We start from the raw sequence: 23,205 nt of genomic DNA, 5'->3' as shown, positions 1-23,205 counted from the left end.
CCCTAAGCAACTTAATGAGACCTTGTCTCTAAATAAAACATAAAAAGGGATGAGGATGTTGTTCAGTGATTAAGTGCCTCTGAGTTCAATCCCCAATACCAAAACAAACAACAACAACAAAAAAAAAAAAAAACACTGCACAGGTCAACGAGGAAACCGAAGAATTGTACAATTCTATAAACCAACTTGACCTAACAGATACAGTGAAACATGTTCTCAGCAACAACACAATATAACTTCTTCTAAAAGTATATCCAGAACACGTTCCAGGAAAGAGTGTATGTTAGGACATAAAACAAGTCTCAGAAAACTTAATTATATTCAATAATGTAAAATGCATTCTTTGAGCATAATGGGATGAAATTAGAAATCAAAAACAGAAGGAAATTTGGTAAACTCACAAATAATGATGAAATTGAACATTACATTCCTAAGTAACAAAGGAATCAAAGCAGAAATCAAGAGAAATTGAGAAATATTTTAAGAAGACTGAAAATGAAACAATATACAAAGAATTAATGGATGAAGCAAAAGCAGTGTTTACAGGGAAATGTATAGGAGGAAAAAAGCAGTCTTGATGGGGAAAATGGCTACATTAAAAAGAAAAAAAGATCTTGCCAGGCATGGTGGCACATGTCTGTAATCCCAGGGACTTGGGAGGCTGTGGCTAGAGGATTAAAAGTTCAAAGCCATCCTCAACAACTTAGCAAGACCCTAAGCAACTTAAGTGAGACCCTGTATCAAAAAAAAAAAAAAGAAAAGAAAGAAAGAAAAGCACTGGGGATGTGGCTCAATGGCAAAGCACCTCTGGGCTCAATCCCCTATACCAAAAAACAAAACACCAACCAAACAAAAAAGTCTCAATTCAATAACTAGCTTTCTGACTTAACACAATACAAAAAGAACAAAATAAGAATGAAAAAATAATATTAGCGAGGAAACAATCTGAATAGAGAACAGAAAAATTGTGTGTGGGGGGGAATCAACAAAACCAAAATAAATTATGTGAAAAATCAACTGAATTGACCAAATACTACCTAGAATGACCATGGAGAAAAGAACATTCATATTACTAAAATCAAGCCTGGTTTGGTGGTGGGCACCTGGTATAATTCCAGTTACTATGGGAAGCTGAGGCAGAGGATCATGGATTCATGGCCAACTCAGGCAACTTAGAGATCCTGTCTCCAAAAAAAAAAAAAAAGAGGTAGGGATTTAGCTTGGTGATAAAGCATCCCTGGATTCAACCACCAGTATCAAAATATAAAAAATAAATTACTAAAATCAGAAATGAAAAAGGGGCATCTCCTTCTACTCTGCTCCCCATTCAAGGAACACAGAAAATCTGCAAACACCTCTAAAGAAACTGAAATAGTGGGGCTGGGGAGATAGCTCAGTTGGTAGAGTGCTTGCCTTGCAAGCACAAGGCCCTGGGTTCGATCCCCAGCACCGCAAAAAAAAAAAAAAAAAAAAAAAAGAAAGAAAGAAACTGAAATAGTAAATAAAACAAACACTTTGGGTCTGAGAGATACAGTTCAGTGGAAAAGCATGTGATTAGCAGTGAAAGGTCTGGATTCCACCCCAGAATGTCCCAAAATAACAAATAATTCCCCAGAAATAAACTTGCAGGACCAGATGGTATCACTGGTGCTTTCTACCAAACAGAATATATGGTATGAACATTAAAATATATTACACTATGAGCCCAGAATAACCACTTTCACAGGTGGTTAGGACTTGCTTAGTTTTGTACATACACTTTGTATTTTTATGCAGCCTTTACTGTGAAGGGCAATGTAAACTGCATGAAAATAATAAGCACAGTACTGAAGCTTTGCTTCTCCTCTATGTATACTAAAGAAGACTTCTTGCAGTTTAATAAATATGTAAAGTACTCTGAAAGGAAATGCAATCATTCTGCACTTTGTTATCATTCTTCACATATGAAATGCAAATCATATTTTAAACCCAGATTCTCAACGTGCTACTGAGACAGGTAGGGTGTTAATTAAGTACCCAAGATATCTTTCCCAGGAATTATGCTATATAATTCTTAGGCTGAAAAATATTGACAATATATTTGGGAGTTTGGGGGATCATAGAAGCTTAATGTATTCCACTCTAACATTTTTTTTTCTAATTTCATCTCCTACATCATTTCTCTTGATCTAAGCAGCTGCTGAGGTTAGGGCAGAGCCTAACCTAGAGAGAGCTGGAAACTTCTGTAGTGTTCTCTCTGGGTGAACTCGTTGTGCATATGGATCACCAAAACTGGAGGAAAAGTGGCATTTAAGAGGCTGAATTCTTTCTACTTTTGAGACAGAAAGAGACAACCTCGGAACATCTAAACTTCTACCAAGACTCTTTCAGGAACTGACACCTAGAATATTGACAGACATCTCAGATATGAAATATAAATTCTAAGTAGGTATGGTTGAAGATAAAATCTGCAAAGGAAAATCTAAAATTGGCCTAAAATTGAAGATACTAAACTACAGTAAAACCTAGGCAAGGGGAGCACACGAGTTTAAGTCTCTGCAAGTGGAAGATTGGAGAAGTGCAGGAAAGGGAAGTATTCTAAAGTTTTCATCTTATGGAGAAGAAAAGCAGTAAAAGAACAGTGTCTTGGTGAGTACAATCGGTACTAGGACAACAGGATAATAACCTTCAGGAAAGGTAGGGTGTCTGTTGTCATAATCAACGGACTGAAAAATCAAGAGTACTATGTATCAATGGACTGAAAACAGAGTACTAAGTTTAAAGGACAAAAAGGAAAAATAGCAATCTCAAACTAGCAAATAATTCAGCCTCCACTCCTAATAAATATCCTAGAATGAAATTATTAATAAAGACTATACTAGCATTACAAATGATGAAACATTAAAAATTAAATTAATTAATTCCAAAAACAAAACAGAAATGTCTAAGACCATCATTACCCAATGGTCTTGTTAATGCAATCCTAGCAATGCAATATAAAGCAAGAAAAAGAAATGGTTGGTAAAAAATGTGAAGGTCTTGTTTGTTTAGCTGATGCTATAAATGCACAGAAATTGAATTAACTTTTGAGGCAACTCAGTAAGACCCTTTCTCTAAATAAAATACAAAATAGGGCTGGAGATGTGGCTCAGTGGTCAAATACCCCTGAGTTCAACCCCTAGTACCCTCCCCCAAAATAACAAAAATATAATAAGCAAAATTCTAATAAGATAGACATATTTTATATGAGAGATAATGTAAAGCAAATTATAGCAAAAAGAAAATTAAAGTTAACTAATTTCTGCTTATAATCAAAAAGGACCCATTGGGCTCTTGAATATAACAATTTTAAGAGCCATATGGAAGAATGAATGAGAACAAAGTATAAACAGAGAAATCAATTGCTGCAACAGTAGTCAAAACACTAAAAGTAAAATAAAAATTAAACTTAAAAATTTTTAAATATAATGAAAAAAATGTAAGAGAGCATACAGAAATAGATTCCAGTAGTGAAATCACCTTAATATAAAGCAGAGGTGGCCTGCTTAGACAGTGTAAAAATGATAGCTCATATTAAGAGTGAACAAACTATGGTCCACAAGCTAAAATGTGCCCGTTAGTTGTTTCTGAAGTTTTACTAGGACAGTCATGCTTATCATTAGCAAACTATGGATGCTTTCATGCCACAGGGTCACACAGTTGCAAAAGAGACCATCTAGTCCACAAAGCTGAAAATGTTTACTCTCTACTCCTTTAAAGAAAAAGTCTGCTAACTCTCATTTAGGTAATAATCAACTGTTATTTGGATGAAAATAAAGCTAGAACCCTATCTCACACATTGTGTTCTGGGAAGGTGTCTTCTTAAAAGAGAAAAAAAATCCACCTACCACTAAGAAAAAGAATATATTTAGCAAAAGGATCTTAAAACTTAACAGATAAACAAATCCAAACAGTCGACAAGGATAAGTATATTTATAAACTCACTAAGTGTGAGAAATACTAATTGAAGTAAAAGTGATTGATACATCTTGTATCTGTAGAGAATCAGAGTCATAAAGCTCTACTGTGGGAGAGGAAAAGGGAGAAGCACAGTCTCATATTTTCAGTGGAATCTTAACTTGATATGTATTTGGAAAATAACTTGGCAAAATTATTTTTTATAAATCTATCTTATAACCCTGAAACCATTCTTGACTGTTAATTTCCTACATAAAAGAAAATATACAAAGCTTTACGATAGCACTTTCATAGTAGTAAAAACTGGAAATAAAGAGAAAATGCATCAATCAGGAATACTGAACACATTATAGTGCACCCAAATAGTCAATGTTTTAGTCACTGAAAGAACAAAATAGGCAGTATAACTCAATATGCTGTCTCCTACCAAAATACAGCAACAACAAAAATGTCTTAAGAAGACATTTTTCCTAAGAAGATATACAGTAACAAGTACATTAAAAGATTCATAATTTCAGCATGGATTATAGCCACATCTACTAAGGTTAACATGGCTATTCCTTACACACACACACACACACACACACACACACAGAAAACAACAGAAATAAAAACAAAAAACCAACATCATATGGTCTGGAAACTACACCATATGGTCCAGAAACTGTGCCTATAGGCAAATACCCAAAAGAATTGCAAGTAGTATCTCAAAAAGATATTTGCACACCAATTATTATGGTTAAATTTATATGTTGGCTGGGCTGGGTACCCAGATATTGGTCAAACTTTTTTTTTTTTTAATATTTCTTTGTGTGTTTTTTTAGAAGAAGACAAGTATTTAAACTGGCAGACATTCATGGCTGGGGATGTGGCTACCCTGTGGTAGCATACTTGTCTAGCATGTGCAAGGTCTTAGATTCCATCCAAAGTACCAAAAAATAGCATTACATTTTAAAAATGTGTGGATTTTCAGTATAGTGGATTATCATCCAGAATGTGAGTATCTAATCAGTTGAAAGTTTTAATAAAACAAAGACTGATCTCCTGGAAGCAAGAAGGAATGAAACTAACAGGCAGTCTAGGAACTCAACTGTCTCCACACTGAATCTCCCTAGTCTGCTACCTATTCCGATTAGATGCAAGACTCACCAAGTCTCCATAATCATGTGAGATAATTCCTTAAAAATCTCTCTCGCCCTCTCTTTGTATACATGTGTAAAGCTAATACATACCGTTTTTGATTCTGTTTCTCTTGAGAACAGGTAAACGCCCATGTTCATAGGAGCATTATTCCCAAGAGTCAAAAGGTAGAGGAAACTCAGGTAGATGAATGCATAAGCAAAATGTGTTATATTCATATGACAGATTTGAGCCTTAAGAAAGAAGAAAATCCTGGTGATTAAGGTGTGGCTAAGTGGAAGAGTGTTTGGCATGCACAAACCCTGGGTTCAATTCCCAGCACTGAAAATAAGGAAGGAAGGAAAGGAGGGAGAAAGAAAATTCTAATGATTGATATAGCCTGTATGAACCTAGAAAACATTAAGCTAAATGAAATAAGTAGTCCAAAAAAAAAAAAAAAAAGGTAATTTAAGAATTCCCTTAGATGAAGTACTTATATGGTCATATTCATAGAAAAAAATTGAACAGGACAATAGGAGCTGCTTAAAGCGTATGAAGTTTGCCAGGTATGGTAGCACACACCTGTAATCCCTGCTACTTGGGAGACTGAAGCAGGGTGATTACAAATTCAAGGCCAACCTGGACAGCTCAGGGACATACTGCCTCAAAAAAAAAGTAAAAAGGGTGAAGACATAACTCAGTGGTAGAATGTCTGCCTAGCATACATTAGACCCTAGGACCAATCCTGAGTAACGGGGTTGGTGGGGGTAGATAGATTTTGTTACCAGATCAAATTTTTTTTTTTCTTATGGAAAAGTACAAAATTATTTTTAAATCGAGTAACATACAACTAGATGTAGAACAGAGAATATTAGTATTACATTCTCCTAAAGATATTAAATATCTCTGCAAAAAGTGTATTATAAATTACACAATGTGTCTTTTTAAAATAATCAAAATTTAACTGCAAGTATCAATATTCAGTTTACTAATTCAGTTTACTAACCAGTAAGAATCTCCTATTGGTCTCTGTCTTTTCTGCTAGATGTTATTGCAAGGTATCAACCAAAATGAAAAACAACAGAAGACTAGAATTATAATTTCTCACCACCACTGCTACAACACTGGAGGAGGAATTCTAACAACATGGCCATAATTTGCCACATATTTCTACTGTTTTCACATTTCAATATTCATATATCAACATTTCTGGGGAAAAAAAAGTCCAAAATTTGGCTCCTTCTTCAGTTTAGGAAGTACCAATTAATCCCTGACACCCTAGTTTCTCTTTTTAAAAATGTACTTTTTCTCCTCCAAAATCCCTAAATATTTAGATTCTTAAATATATTTTAGCACATCACAATAGCAAGTAAGTAAAAACAGCTAGTAAACCCAATCAAATTAAAATATTAATGGGGTTTAATGACAAATGGACAATTTAACACAAAACAGTAAATGGGAAAGATGATTACAAAAGAGAACAAATCTAAACTCAAATTCCACTTTTTTGCACTATTATATAACTGAAGAACTTCTTCCAAATATAAGTGGGAATCATCTGAACTTGTAATAGGAAACAAGCACTGTTAATCAGTTTTGTGTTTTGTTTAAAACTGAAAATAACATTGTTAGGTGGTTCCAAAGAAGAGTTTCTAAATTTGTTTATAACTTCAAAAACAACATGCAGAACAAAGGAGATGGCATCATGATCTTTGTTGAATAAATACGAATGGATATTTAAATTATTAAAATTTCTCTTGAAGATTTTTCCATTCCTTCCAGAATAAAGAGAAAACACTGTAATATGGTCTAACCCTTACCTTTGCAGACTTTTCCCCCACAACTCTTGGTGCTCAAGACATACAGAATGTCTTCAGACTCAAAGGCCCCTTTGCCTACAATGTTTTCCAGGCTGTCTGTCTACCCTAAGAAATGTAAGGCTTCCTCAAAGCAGCCTTCTCTGTCCTTCCAAACTAGTTCAAATTCCTGCTAGGGGGCAGTAGACTTTTATCGCACTGTGTATCTATTCACAGAAATCACAATTGCAGTGTTCTATCTGTATATTTAAGTTGATTAGTTTCTTTCAACCTTTTGATTGTAAGCTCTCTCAGGAATATTTTATATATATATATATATTAACCACCACTTGAATTCCCTGTGTAAAGCACAGGGCATAGAAATGCAAATATTTGTGAGTAATAAACTCATATAAGGCAAATGAGAGAAAAAATTTTATTCAAAATATGTAGACAGGATAATATTTATGAATTCACTGCTTCTTAAAAATCTGAAACAATATGTTTAAAGTTCATTCCGTAAGAGAAATACCAATATCTAAGGACTTCATGGTCATTTTACAAATACATCTGACAGATACTCTCATTAATCACCATCTGTTTAAATGTGCTATTATAAATAACATATTGGTTACAATTTTGTAACACTTCCTGCCATTAACCTCATTTCTAGAATACTGGCTAATACTGAAGCACCTGGATTTCAGGAACACAAACCTGAAACTCACATACCAAATCAAACTGTTATGTAAATGACAGAAACATGGTCTGTAATATCTCTAGACAGTTTCTGAGGGATTTAATTTTTACCACTATAATTCTGTCATTTGATTATAATCATTTTGAGCCCATGATAAACATATTCTAGATGAAAAAGCAATAGTTCCACAATAATCTTTACAAAAGCCAGTCTTTAAAGAGTATCTCCAAAGTTTTAGGTTCCTATTAATGTAAGGTGGACTTCATTTTTTGTCATAATGTACAAATGAAAATTAAATGATGAGCTGGACATAGTGGAGAACACCTCTAACCCCAGTTATTTGGGGCTGAAGTAGGAAAACTGCAAGTTTGAGGTCAGTCTCAGCAATTAAGTGAGGACCTGTCTCAAAAAAAAGTTAAAAGGGCTGGGGATGTAGTTCACCTCTGGGTTAAATTCTTAGTACAGGCAAAAAAAAAAAAAAAAAAAAGTTGACAAATCAGAACTAGGTTTAGATTCTATTTCTTTCATCTGTGTGATAGTGAGCAAGTGATATAAAAATCGCTGACCTTCCATTTCCTCATTTTTAGAAAAGAGATGATTCCTACCTCCTAAGACAGATTTGAAACTTTAACACGATAAAATGGGTCTCTCTCAAGCATGCTCAGGGTCCCTTGCTCTCCTTGCTGTACAGGGATTCTATTAGGATTCTGCAGAGTAAAATAAGTATTTTAGTGAAAATTGGTCCCTTCATTTGTATACTAATACACATGGACTTTCAGGTTTTCTTTCAATCTTCTTCACTAATCAAAGGTCTCAAGGACTACAGCATTAAATATTAAATGAAAGTAATAGTGGAAATGCCCTATAAATAAAAGGTAGACCTTAAAAAACAAGATACAAACTAATCAGAAGTTAGCAACAGAAATCTAATGTTAACTAGAGATCATATAATCAAAAAAAGGGAAAACAGGGTTCCATCTTTCTTTGGTCAGGGCATGAATGAAGATTTAAAAACATAAAATACGGCCAAGAATGGTGGCACATGCCTGTAATCTCAATGGCTCAGGAGGCTGAAGCAGCAGGATTGCAATTTCAAAGCCAGCCTCTGCAATTCAGCAAGGCACTGAGCAACTTAGTGAGACCCTGCCTCATAATAAAAAATAAAAAAGGGCTGGATATGCGGCTCAGTGGTGAAATGCCTCTGGGTTTAATCCCTGATACCAAAAAAAAGTAAAATAGGGAAATAGAGAAAACTGTCTTGACACAGGAGAGATTCAGACAAGAAGCACTGATTCCCTTCTGGCAGCCATGTTTTATATAGCAAAATTTGAGAATTCTCTTATCTTTCCACTTTCTAATTACAGAATTTATATAAACACCATTTGTTCCACATTCTCTTTTCCCTCAACCCCCATGCATCACATCTTTCTGTATTATAATAAATAGCAGTAAGAACTGACAATTTTCCATCAGAATATATTGATATACCAAAAAGAAGACCCCTCTTCTGTATACATGCACTTTTATTCTGACAATAATCCCTACATTAAGCATTAGTATAACACTATCCCTATAGGAACGCAAAGTAATTTCATTTAAGAAAGTACTGTATTATTAAATGTAAATACTAGAATTGAACAATCCATCTAAGTGCTGGGAAGTATAAATTTGAAAACAGTTTTGGAACTCTTCCTTTGAAAATGTCTTTGAAGTCATTTAAAATGATATATTTTGTTCAACTAAATTCCATAAAGAAAATACTTTGTTAGGCTGTGGAAATGCCTTATGGTAAATTACTACAGAGATTATGGTACAAGAAAATAAAAAGAAGATCAATGATAAACAATTTACCAAGTTAAAAATTCACATGCTGGGCACTTTATTAGATGCTGGACCCAAACCAGGAACACAGCAACCCTGACTTCAAGAAAAATATCAACCCCTTGGAAATTATACCTGAAACATTAAAAAAAAATGTACTTTATTCCTTCAGTATTTTGAGATTTTATTTGTTCACTAATTTTTAATCAGACAATCGATATTCCTCTTTGAATACAGTTATGTGATGATTTACTAGAGCAGACACTCTGTACTTTCATGATTTTTCATGATGGCAGGTAATTTGCTTATTAGAATACAATTAAGTCAATAATTTATTTTTTTGGTGGTGCTGGGGATCAAACCCAGGACCTCTTACATGCTAGGCAAGTGTTCAATCACGGAGTTACAACCAGGCCTTCAATAAGTATTTAGTACTTGCTATATTACATCCCAAGCACACTGTATTTTTTAAGTATTGTACAGAATTTTGTAGTTCTTTACGTTCTTTACATTTGCTGTAATAAAGACCTGCAAGGCTACTATTTTGTTGCACAACTCTGAGAACTCACCATCTAAAACGAACTCAGTTCATTCTCTTTGTTAATAGTTATATTCTATAAAAAGTCACTTAAAACATTATATAAGCAAATACTAGACCATTGATCCTATGGGAAATAATGCTATGTTTCTGAGAGCCTTTGTTACACGTTCATTACCTGATAAATATATAATCTCTTTATGTGTATTTATGTTTAAAAGCTACACTATGCCTGGAGTACATTTTATACGCGCAAAACCACCAACAAAAAAGCAAACCTCCCATACCCCCAAAAAGAAAACGAAAAGAAACAATGGACTGAACAGACTATGAAAAGGATGCTTGTTTATACCATGAGAGGTGAAACAAGAAGGCAGAGTGTTGCTTTCTTTAATGTCAGCTTGGAATATGTATAGTAGGCAAATCAAATTTTTAACTGCTCTGCACATCTGTGTAAGGTTGCAAAATGCTTCATGTACTGATGTAGGGGGTCACAGATAAATTGTAGCAAGTAGGCAAATCTGCAAATACAAAAACTTTGAATAATGAATAGTAATTACATACAAGTCAATCTCTGATTTCATTACCACAAAAGTCAGATCTGAAAAACAATCTTTTAGTTACTAGGGAAGAGTTTTGGACTGGAACTGCTTTCACCAACTAGTATTTTTCAAAATAATACTTCTTACCTGATATATTCTAAAAGGGATATAACGAAATCCATTTTCTTCTGCAGGATACTCCATAAGTTTCCGATTAATGGCCCAAAACTGGTCAAATCTGTCTGAAATGATATATATTATTATTCAAAATTGAACATTCTAATGGAATATCTCATACAAAGACATGAAAATCTTAAACATTCTTCTAGAAGTTTCATGAAAGACTAATTTATTAATCCTATCTTTCCATAACTAAACATATAAAAGTTAAATTTTCTAAATCATTTTTCCTCTTCTTATTTATGCAGACATATTTTCTTATAAGAAAAACCTTTTTCTTGTGAGTATTTGTATTATGATGGTAAATAACACCAGGTGGGTTACTGACTCTTCTGATCTTACTCCAACTGCTCAACTATAAAAGGGCAGACTTACATAAGCTAAATGTTAGCCAGAATGTGCATACAGAAACAAAGTCAAACACTGAACACTGGTGCTAGGTATACTGGTATACACCTATAAATCTCAGTTACTCAGAAGGCTGAGGCAGGATGATTCTGAGTTCAAAGCCAGTTGGGTAACTAACTGAGACCCTGAGATACTGCTGTATCTTATGGCAGTTCTGTTTAACCACTGTCTTGAGGAACTGCCAACCTGTTTTCCATAATGACTGAAACACTGTACATTTCCACAAGCAATACATGAGGTTTCCAATTTATCCACAATACTGCCAACACTTTTATTTTTGGTATTTCATACTCAGTCCTCCAAGTGAGTATGAAGTAGTACCTCACTATGGGTTTGAACTGTTTTTCCCTAACAACAAACAATGCTAAGCATCTTGTCATGTGTTTATTGGCCAGTAATGCATTTTCTTTGGAAAAATAACTATCAAATCCTTTACTCCATTTATATTGTGTTCTTTTTTGCTATTGAGGTCTAAGCAATCTTCATATATTCTGAATCTAAACCCCTCATCCAATATGTAATTACAAACATTTTCTCTTCTGTATACTATTACTTAAGCAATATCTTTTTAGCTCGCCCAGACTCCTTAAAATATTTCCATAGTCAGAATTTTTTATCACAACCAAAACTTTGTAAAGCAGGTAAAGAAGTCCAGAATTTCAGGCCAGCTTACTGTTCGAGCCCTTACTCTACAGCTAGACTTGTCTCCAACCAATCTAAAAAGCAATCTACTGATATTGCTTAAGCTTTCATAACTATATAAAAATAAAATTGTTTCTTCTTATACCCCTGCCCTAGAAGACTCTGACAGGTTTTCAGGCCTTCTCATCTTCAACTCCAACCTGAGGGAACTACTCATAGCATATTAGAAATTATAGTTTAGGGAATTTTGAATCTAGTTAATACAGTACAATTTCACAGATGATGAAAACCAGGCTGTTATATGCTTAATAAAGAACAAGGCCAGAATGTGGATCTCCTGATTCAAATACCACAACTGTTGTAAAACTACATCCTAATGCTAAGAGTAGCACCTTCAACACAGTCCTTTCATAAAGGAAGGAATTATTTTTTAATGCTTTAAAAAATATCTTTTTACCATCAAGACTCAAGGCAAGAATGTGACAACTAAAACAATTCTTCATGCACACTTGAAAATTTCACTCAGTGCACTAATTTAATCTCCAGTATCTAGCATAGTATAGGCAGAACATATGCTCTTGAATCAAAGAATGAATACAGTAAACACTACCATTTAAAAAAATGGAATTCTCTAATCCTAGCCCTACAACATTTAAATAACAAGTTATTAGAAACAAAAAATGCTTAAAATTCCACCTAAATTCACATAATATATTTTTTAAAGGTGTTAGTTTCTAATGCCTGTTCTAAAAATAAAAGTTTTATAATTACGATTCCTTCTTTATTAAAATTGAACCTGTTAAAAAAAACTCTGGCAAACTCTCATTAAAACAGATATTTAAACTACTTCTAAAAGAGAAAGCAACACAGGTTACAGCAATAGTGCTGTAGGAAAATTCTGAATGAAGGAAAATTTGGATCTCCAGGGGATATTTCTTAACATCTGGAGTCCTTCATGCTGTCAAAACTATGAGGCACCCAGTGTGGTAGTGCACACCTGTAATCCCAGCAGCTTGGGAGGTTAAGGCAGGAGGATTGCAGGTTTGAAGCCAGGTTCATCAACTTAGTGAGGCTCTAAGCAACTTACAAAGACCCTATTCTCAAAACAAAACACTATGTGAATTATGTACAGAAGGGAAGAGATGTATGTGTGATTAGTGTTTAGTGGGTAGAGGCTAGAGATGCTGCTAAACCTACCATAATACACAGGACAGCTTCCCAATACAATTATCCTGAACCCAGATGTCAACAGTGCTAAAGGAAGAAAACCGATAAAAGGTGCAGAAAGATAATTATTAAAAACAGGTTTGTAAACATTTACTGCAAGAAAGTACAAAAACTGGGGGAAAGGGAAAAAAGGGAACTTGACTGTGGCAGTTATGAATTTAATAATACTCAGTTTCAAATTGTCCCTTCAACATATACAGTTCCATATAGACACAAAACGTTTGAGATTCTCTACAGTGACAACCATTTGGAGGTTTCTCAGCAATGAGTGCTCAAAGGAGATTACAGGGCAAAAGGCAGTTCTGTAGTCTCCAACTACTGCATTAGTGGATCAGTGGTACTGAGATAAGAACATCAAGTAGAAGGCCGCCCTGCACATATGCTCAGATGTGTAATCTTCTCAAGGAACTGGAAGCATAGGCCCTGCCTAGCAATAATATTCCCTGTCAATATAGATCCAGCCCTTGAAAGACTTCCTGCCTGCATAGGCACACTGGAGGCTCACAAGAGGTGCTCATTCTCTAACATGCCATATTACTCAACTGCATATAGACTACAGACTAACTCTGGCCTGGGCAAAATGGTAGGATAAATTATACCTTCCCCCACTGAGGTCTGAATCCCACCTTACGGAAGGGACTCCATTAAAGTTTGTCCTTTCACTATCATTCCTACATACCATACGTAGTTTCCTGTGTCTTAAAATCATTCTTTTATCAGGGTTTAATCATTCTTTACAAAACTTAACCTGTTTAACCTAATGTATAGTTTTTACCTCCTGAATGAACCCAGACAGACAACTATGTTTCAAAAGAAGAAAGACATGATAAAGGATCTGTACTTTTATAATTTTTTAATCTTCTTATAAAAAGCTATAGTCATATAATAGTTTTAGTCATTTTCTAAGCAATATGAAAAGCACTCTAAACAAGAATAACTTTTATAGGTAAAGTTTACTAACAAGTAAGCTACAAACAGAAGTTAAAGAAAATCAGCTCTAAGATTGAGCACATAACCAACTGCCTTTCACACTGGACTTTATAAAATTAGTATCTATATTCTAGTCAATAAAGCTTAAGAACAAAATTTTTACTATTTTCCTAAATATTAATGAATTAAGAACATATTGAACTGTTTTCAAGCAACAGTTTAAATAATGAAACTATGCTATTTGTTATTATAATAAAGTCATAAAATTAGTGGTTTCTTCAGCCATCAAGAACAAATAGTAGTTAAAAGTAACAACGTAATGATGTTTAACTATTCATTTTTTAAACTATATACAACTATGTATCTATTAAATACATACATCAATTTCAACAACTTTCAAATTTATTTTGTTCTCTTCCAAAACACAACAAAAAACTAGGTAGGAAAAAATTTAAACTAGTAGTCACTTAGATTATTCACATACCAGGAGAAAGAAAGAACAAACACACTTTCTACCAGACTTACAAGCAATATAACTAACAGTCTTCTTTTTGAAAATTTAAGAATGCTACTAAGCAAGGATCATAAAATTGAAGAACTGTCTGTAGAAATACTGCATCTAAGCAGGGCCTGGTTTCACATGCCTGTAATCCCAGAGGCTCAAGAGGCTAAAGCAGAAGACAGAAAGTTTGAGCCAGCCTCAGCAACTCAGTGAGACCCTAAGTGACTTAATGAGACTCTGTCTCAAAATAAAAAACATGGGCTGTGGCTCTATGGTTAAGTGCCTGTGTGTTAAATTCCCAAAATAAAAAAAAAGGAAAAAAAAATCTATTTTTTTAAAAAGGATTAAAAATGGGATTCCTCAAAAATCCTAATGGCCACTATAACTGTTCCTCATTTTCTACTGCATTAAGCTTTTATACTGATCTTGAAAAAGAAATTTTTAATACAGTAAAAATATACAGGCTCAGTGATAGAGTGCTTGCCTAGCATGGATGTGACCCTGGGTTTGATCCCTAGCACCATAAAAACAAAAGCAAACAAACAAACAAAAAGAATTTCAGATTATCTCTGAGGTACAGAATTCATAAGATTGTTTGGATTTTTATTCTCTTTCATGGAAAAAAGAGGTAACTTTAAAGGATTTATATATTTTTCCACTTAAGCTTTTTCAGAGAAAAGCTTCAGGCAAAATTATTTTCAACATTCATATGCCAAAATATGCCTAAAATTCCCCAAAGGAGACAAGGAGTACACATAGGGAGATTTCAAGAATTGTTACAAAATCTCAGTTCAGTTGGTGGGACCCTCATACAATAGGAAAAGGATGAGATGACCTCTACATAGACACAGTATTCACTTACTGGTCTTTAACATCTATAATGCCGAAGACAACAGTTTCAGCTCCCCAAATGAACGTCACTAAGACAGGATATAAAAGACAGACTAAGCTATTCTTTGAAAAGAAAACTAAATGGTTAAAAAAACACGAGGAAGGGAATCCACTCTTTTGTAAGATTTTGCATTTATCACCCATATTATTCAAATCAGGGACACAAAACTTACCCTGTTTAACCTAACGTAGTTGTGCTTTAACCAGAAACTTTCAAGATATGTATCAGAAAACATGTCCAAATATAGACCTATTTGAATTCATTTCTTCATATGCAATATGTTAAAAATCTTAGTAAAGCAAAATAGGAGAGGAAAAAAGGGAATAAATAGTAATTACTGGTAGCTGCCAAAAGCAGGTGTTAAATAAGTGAGGTGTATCTTCAAGCTCATTTGTCTTCTGAGTCAAGTCAAATTAAGAGAATTACATCTAAGCAGGCATCTGGGGTGAACTAGGGACAAGGAACATTCTCCTTTCCTCAGCACATCCATCAGTGCTTAGATGCTGCTCAAAAGAACTACACCCACACATTTATATATGAGCCAGAAAAAACATTGGCATTACTGCATAGGGTATAAAGTAACAGATATATCTGAGGGAAGCTTCTAAAGCAAAGTAGCCTTGAAAAATATTCAAGGCCCCTGAAAATCCACCAAGAGCAATTTCATGATGCAATGCAACCTATTTCAAGAGCCCTGGGTTGGCAGATTGAGGAGTGCCAGTCTTGGAGGAGGATAATCTTTAATCCTGTATATAAATGCAACTTGGCAGTAGGATTGGACCCAGAGGAATTTGTGACTTGAGGGAATCAAAAGAGTAATAAAACACAGTTCTCAGGAAAATTTTGACATAGGCTATTGAGGTCTGAGGATAAACTAGAGAAGACATTTACTGCTGTCCTATAAAACAAGACCTATAGTCCAGGAAAATGGGCATCAAGAACAGTAATCAATATATACTTAGACTGCAATTAATTGCTATCACCAGCCAATAAACTGTGCTTATTGCTATTGCTTTTATCTAAATCACTAACAATCCTCATCTCAATGACTGCAGCAGCCTCATAATTGTTTTCTGCTTCCATATTTGTCTCCTCTTCACAGCATCTGAAGTGCTCTTTTTAAACAAACCAAATCATATCACTAATAAATAAATTTTTCAAACATTTCTCTAATAGGTCATAAAGAATAATATGTCATGATGGACTTGAACAATGTAGTTATTTTAAGTACAAGAATCATTAAAAACAAAACAAACTGAAACAAAAACCACTGCATCCTCTTATTGCCTACAACTGGGACAGACAGGTGCCTGCCCAATTCTGCATACAGGAAACAATAAACACTGTCAGTAATAAAATATCTCTTTCTCAGGGAGCGGACTCCTACCAGTCAATTCCCACCCCCTTGGAAGGCTATTTACTGCTCATGTATTTCTCTGAGGTCTCAAGATCCACCTTCCAACTTACTAAGATACTACTTTGCTTACTTACTGAACTCCAAGTCACACTATTTTGTGTGTGTGTGTGTCCTAGAAAAATGCCAAGGTGTTTTCATCTCACAGTTTTATAAGTCTCACATATCTCCTTCCTTCTGATTAATTTCAGTTTCAACACCAGTGTTGTCTCCTCCTATTTACTTATTTCATAATCCCAGTGAAAGTAGCCCCACTTGTCAATCATTTCCTAAACCATTAGACTATTTTCTCCTACGCACTTAATCACTATGTGAAATTGTCCTATTTACATGCTGAATTATTTACTGTCTCTCTACCGTAGCTCAGTTCCATGGGGACAAAGATTTTTGCCTTCTGTAGCTTCAGCCCTAGAAAGTTTAAGGCACATAGTACATTCTTATTGTTTCTTATCGATAGAATACCAAATTGAACAAATAATTTAGGCAGACGGAAACAGAACGAGGGAATTGCAAAAGTGCCAAGTTAATGAAAACAATACTGTGGAGCCATAGTACCTATGCCGTAGTTTTGCCATTTACTCTTTGTGTGAGCTACTGAACATGGCATTTTTGAAACTTCATGTAATTTCTTTATCTATAAAGCGAAGATAGTAATAACACATATTTATAATGCTACTGAAAGAAATAAAAGAGTTAACAAATACCAAGTGCTACATACTGTTTTCTATTTTCATTATCTTTTAGGCTGCCTCAGATTCAACAAGACACCACTCTGTATCTAGATTATATACATAAAGTATGAACAACGGTATGGAAAAGTGGGCCTGCTCAAACCCAATCACCCCTAAGATATCTAGTATTCAGTCTGGCTTAGGCAGGCAGCAACATTTTACAACACCATAAGCCTTTTATGTCTTGTTTTGCTTCCTCTAGCTTTTTCAACTACCATAGTTTGGATCTTTTCACTCGGGGTACAATTTACTTACATGTACATTTCATCAATTTCAACTGTTTCATTTCCAGTTGAAATTCATGAAAGATGGAGGGAAATAGCAGTGGAAATAGAAATGGTGGTCCAAGAAAATCTAAGCCAACAGCTGGGGAGGCCTCCAGTTGTGGAAGTGAATCTGATTTCCTCCTCTACTATCCTTAAGACAGATAATTGTTCCATCCCAATCCCTCCATTTCCTAAATGTGTCTTACATTAGGGGAAGGTGGGGATGTATCTCAATGATAGAGCACTTGGTACCATGGGCAAGGCTCTGTTCAATCACTAGCATGACCTCTCTGCCAATAAAAAAAAAAGGAAAAAAAAAAGTGTGTGTGTGTGTGTGTTTACATATGAGCACAGAAGAGATTCATAGGATGGGGTTTGGTTTCTTTTTAATCTGGGAAGATGACAAGCTTATTAGTATTGTGCTCTATTACAGCATAACAAATGGAGAAAATAAAAATTAGTTACCTACAAAAACTGTAAATGTTTAATAACTATTACTAGAACAAAACTAATCTTACTAAGGACTGAATAAAAGCAGACTATAAATTTTAACTGACATCACCAGTCAATACACTGTAACTGTAGATTACAACATCTTTAAATGTGAACTGGAAGTCAATCCCAATAACTGCCTTTATTTTAAGGCAGCTGAAAATACTGTACTACTGTATTCTAACCAACGAACAGCTTATTTCAAATTTATTTCAAAATTGTATAAGACTGAAAACTCAAAAATTTCATAATACAAGAAAAAGTAACTTATTCTATTATTCCATTCGCTAACGTTAAAATTTTTTAAAGGAAAAATTATACTTCAATTATACTCATTTGTCTGTTAATCCAAAAGACAATATTTACTCTAATTTATTTGCCAAAAAGGGATTTACAGAGATAGATGACAATAGTAGGGCAAGACTAATTATTTAACTGTATTCCTGTTTAAATCATTTATAGACTTGTAACAATATTCTGCTTTATTACTTTCAAAACTATTATAAACTGAGAAAATGCCCTTCCTCTTAGCCAAATCACCTTCTGATATGTAGAGGGCCACACACTGAACAACTAATCAAGTTCATCTCTACTTTACTCAGAAAGTACACCAAAGAAATATAAAGAAAAATCTATTTTAATTTTTAGAAGAACTACAAGGAAAAAAAGACATCCTATATCATGTTCACTATAATTTTTCCAATGTTTATTACGGAAGATATTCTCTTGTTCTAATACAAATGCCCTATGCTTCTGGTGATAAAATGTGAATTACAAAGTACTACAGATGATTAATCATTGACAAATAGCAAACATTTCAAACAAGGGTGCACCAGTGGTCACTGGAGATGCAGTACTTAATGCAACATTTCTCAACTTTAGCTGCTCACTAGGATCATGAGCAGAGATTTTAAAAATATAAATATGTAGCTGGATTAGGTGGCACAACTCTCCCTCCTCAATCCTGGGGACTCAGGAGACTGAGACAGGAGGATTCCAAGTTCAAGACCAGCCTGGGCAACACAGCAAGGCCCTGTTTCAAAATAAAAAATAAAAAGGAGTGGTTCGATATCCAATGCCAAAAACAAACACACACACACAGTGCAGGACCCTCCTCACCTGAATGGGCACCTGATTCCCTGGCATCTATACCTTTTGAAAGCTCCCTGAGAGGACTATTACATATAGCCATAGTTAATGACCTCCAGATGTAATGAAAATTACATTCACCTTAGAATCAGAAGAGATATTTCCTCATTTGTAGAAGTAATGATATTTATCTCATTCTTATAAAAGATCATTAGATAATGTATGTAAAAGTATCCAGGCCTGGGATACCACAAGAAATTTAGTAATTGAAGTAACCTCAGATAAATTCTGTTCTACATGGAATACATCTTAACAAATCTGCCATGGTGGTTACATGAAAAAATGCTAATACATCACAGAAAATTGTAGTGAATTTTTTACCAACTTGTTTTCACTGTGAAAAAGAGTTGGTCCTTAAAATTACATAAATTGCAAAATAGGGCCCACACAGAATTTTATAAATAACATTTTATTATTTCTTATAATGAGCTTATTTTGGATTAAATAATATTTTTTTACAAATGTACTGAGCCGGGAGAATGGCACAGTGGTAGAACACTTGCCAAACGAATGATGCCCTGGGTTTGCTCCACTGAACTGCAAAAAAATAATTTTTTAAAAAGTATGAATTCAGTTCCTTTTAGTAATAAGTGATATGTACAACATATCCTATAATGCACAAAAATCAAGATTTCTAAGAATCCTAATAGTAAAAATAAGAATTTATTCAAATATAAAATTATTCTACCAGTGTTTCCCATATTATTCACCTGCAATCAAATATCTGAATCTCTTACTGTATTTTTCTGAACATAACATCTGAAAATAATTGATAAAAATATTGGTGGGGGCCTCCATTATAAAATAAAGCCTTTACCCTTTAATTAAAGCCTATGAAATTGTCTCTTTTTTTCCTGCATTTCCCCTCAGTGTCCTCTCTTCAGCTTCTTTGTAGTCTAGGCAGACAAATATTAATTAAAAATTTTTATCTCTTGGTGTACACCTGTAATCCCAGTTACTTGGGACTGTAAGTTTTAGGCCAGCCTCAGCAATTCTGAACCTATCTCAAAAGAAAAAATAAAAAGGGTTGAGAGTGTATGTAGCTCAGTAGTAGAGTGCCCTGGATTCAACTGGCAGTTATCACAAATAAACAACAACAACAAGATCATGTAAAAGAAATAATAATAAGTGTTTTTGACTTTTAAAGTTGTTTTTAAAATATATGAAAAGTAAACGTAGATAAATACACCTATAGAACAAAAGCTAAGGAGATATTAACAAAAACAAGATACTATAGATTAAGGAAGTTTATAAAATCTTAGCACTTTAAATATGACACAGTGATATTTCTTATCTCTGATTAAAAGCACTGTTGGAGCTACTTTCATATCCTTCTAATAATGTGAAAGACAGAAATAAGCTAAATGTACAGAGCTCCAAGAACACAAGGGTTATCTGATCCTGAAGGGACTTTGTGGGGAGAAATGCTTCATAAGTAGAAAGCCACTCTGAAGATAATGATCAGGATTTTACTGATCATGCTGCATCTTGTTTTAACAGACTTGTTTATTGTGCTCCTTTAAAAGTGGATGTTTTTCTAGTATTCTAGTGTTTCAATATTTGCAATTCTGTATCAATTAACATACCAGCATAGATAGTTTTATAATACCTAAATATAATTTTCACACAAAAGGATCTCTGATTCTTCCACAGTTCCTAGAGTAATAAGAGAGAAGGCATTCAATGGCAGTAAGAAACTCACACTGATTTGGGGGTTCAGGAAGCATCATTAACATAAAGAAATCTGACAGGCACACAGTATCTCCACAGCCTCTAACCAGGACTGCTCTACTAAAGCAAAAATGGAGTAAATGAGATGGCTCAGGGTTGCAAGTAGGAGCCTGAAACTGTGAAATTCTCAGCAAGAGTAATTTCTAGGCCTTCTCCCCCACCCACTGAAAAAAAAAGCATGTGATGTCTAGGGATAGTTAACAATATTAACTCCAGCATTAACTACTAATTGTTGATATAAAATATATAGCAGACAATCCAGATCTTACAAAAATAAATAAATAAATTTAAACAAGAGGGAGGAGAGAGAAAAGAAAGTATTGTTAAGATATGTACAACTAAATCAAGTGACCTGGAGGACGAATGAAAATAAAATGGAAAATACATACTCTACTTAAAAAACGTAAGCAGCACTGACTTACCACAATAACAGCATACTATTGATTCATTCATCATTTAACAGTCACCTCAGCAAAAATAATTGCCACTCAGAAACAAACATGGTTAAGTTTACAAGAAATTTACAAGCTTAAGTTTACATATAAGAGATGGTTATGTGACTGTTTAATTTGTTTATATGCCAAATGCCTTTGGGTTGAAAAAGAATATGGTTCCAAATTCAGCCAAATGAATTATTATAACAAGTGGACACAAGTCCAAATGCTGAGCTACTGAAATAGATGAGAAACTTTGTAAACGTGAACTTCATAAATGAGGCTTTGAACTTTGAATTACATTTTGTGTAGCTGTTGTGAAGGCAGTGATAATGCATATAAATAGTAGTAGAGTAACCAGGAGGGAACTTAGAATGACTTAAAGGTATTTAATAAGTGTTCAATGATATTCCAAAAGAGAGGTTTTTATCCATTTACTCCACATCACATCTCTCTGCAGAGTAGTGGTTCTTGACTGCACTTATTTTGCTCCTCAGAGGCTATCTGGCAATGTCTAGAGACCTTTTTTTTTTGGTCAAATTCGGGGATTGGGTATGGAGGAGTGGGGCACAATGCTACTCACTGGCATCCACTGAGTAGGAGTGCTGCTGAATATCATACCATGATACACTGGATAGGACAACCCTTCCACCTCCACAGCCAAATCAAAGAATTATCTGGTCCAAAATGGCAATAGTGCCGTGTTTGAGAAAACCTGTTCCAGAGCCGTGGAGTTTTGGTTGGTCTAGGTTAGAATTATAGTCAGTCTCCAGAGGATGATTCTGGTCCATGATTTACACTTTAAAGAAACACTGCACTATAGAAAAGTGATAAGGAGCTAATGAAGAAAAAAAGATTAGAAAAGTAAGTACATCTGGACGTTTTGTTATTTTTAGGAGAATCATGAGGGCTGGCAAATGTGGCTCAGAGGTAGTATGCACTTGCCCAGCATGCACAAGGCCCTGGATTCAATCCCCAGCATCACAAAAACAAACAAACAAACAAAAAACCATGAAATACTTTAAAAGTTTCAAAACAAAAAAGTCATTTTAAGAAATAAAAAGCTTCCCAGGCATGGTGGTACACACCTGTAATCCCAGTGGCTCAGGAGGCTGAGGCAGGAGAATCACAAGTTTGAGGTCAGCCACAGCAACTTAGTGAGACCCTAAGCAACTTAGCAAGACCCTGTCTCAAAATAAAAATAAAAAGGGTTGGAAATGCGGTTCAGTGGTTAAATATCCCTGGGTTCAAACTTTGGTACAAAAAATAAATAAATAAACTAGCTAGGCACAGTGACATACACCTATAAGCCTACAATGCCAGTTTCTTGAGAAGCTGCGGCAGGAGGAGCATAAGTTCAAGGACACTTAGTGACACCCTTTCTCAAAAAAAAAAAAAAAAAAAAAAAAAAAATTTAAATAAGCTAGGGATATAGTTCAGTGCTAGAGCTCTTGCCCAGCATGTGAGGCCATGGGTACAATCCATAGTACTGTGAAAAACAAAAGAAGAAGGAAAATGAGAACACTACAAAATTAAGCCTTTATATTCCTATAAAACTAAATGATCCTTAAAAATATTTCTAATTACTAATCAGCACAGGCTAATTTATCAACCTAGACATACAGATTTATACATAAGTCAACTAAATTTCATATGTACCAATGAAAAGTATTCTCTATCCACAATGTGTTCTGGGATATATGTCCTTTCATTTTTATCAATAAACGACTTCCAACAAACCTATGTTTATATAAG

At 34.4% G+C, this 23,205-nt stretch overlaps 1 protein-coding gene across 5 annotated transcripts in view; it reads right to left on the bottom strand.

The window, feature by feature from the left end:
- The window catches only part of ATG5 (autophagy related 5), a 115,414-nt gene that overhangs the window by 31,127 nt on the left and 61,082 nt on the right, over positions 1-23,205 (bottom strand). For 4 of the 5 annotated variants that reach the window (XM_079149054.1, XM_079149057.1, XM_079149055.1 and 1 more), the window contains one exon: positions 10,600-10,694. In XM_079149054.1, coding sequence (XP_079005180.1) covers positions 10,600-10,694 — 95 coding nt within the window. The remainder of the gene's footprint in view (positions 1-10,599; positions 10,695-23,205) is intronic. The other variant, XM_079149056.1, reaches the window with a different exon arrangement.

The sequence above is a fragment of the Sciurus vulgaris genome (assembly GCF_902686455.1).
Source record: "Sciurus vulgaris genome assembly, chromosome: 7".
NCBI lineage: Eukaryota > Metazoa > Chordata > Mammalia > Rodentia > Sciuridae > Sciurus > Sciurus vulgaris.
Note: the sequence above shows the minus strand (reverse complement) of the source record. Positions and strands in the feature narration are given on the sequence as shown.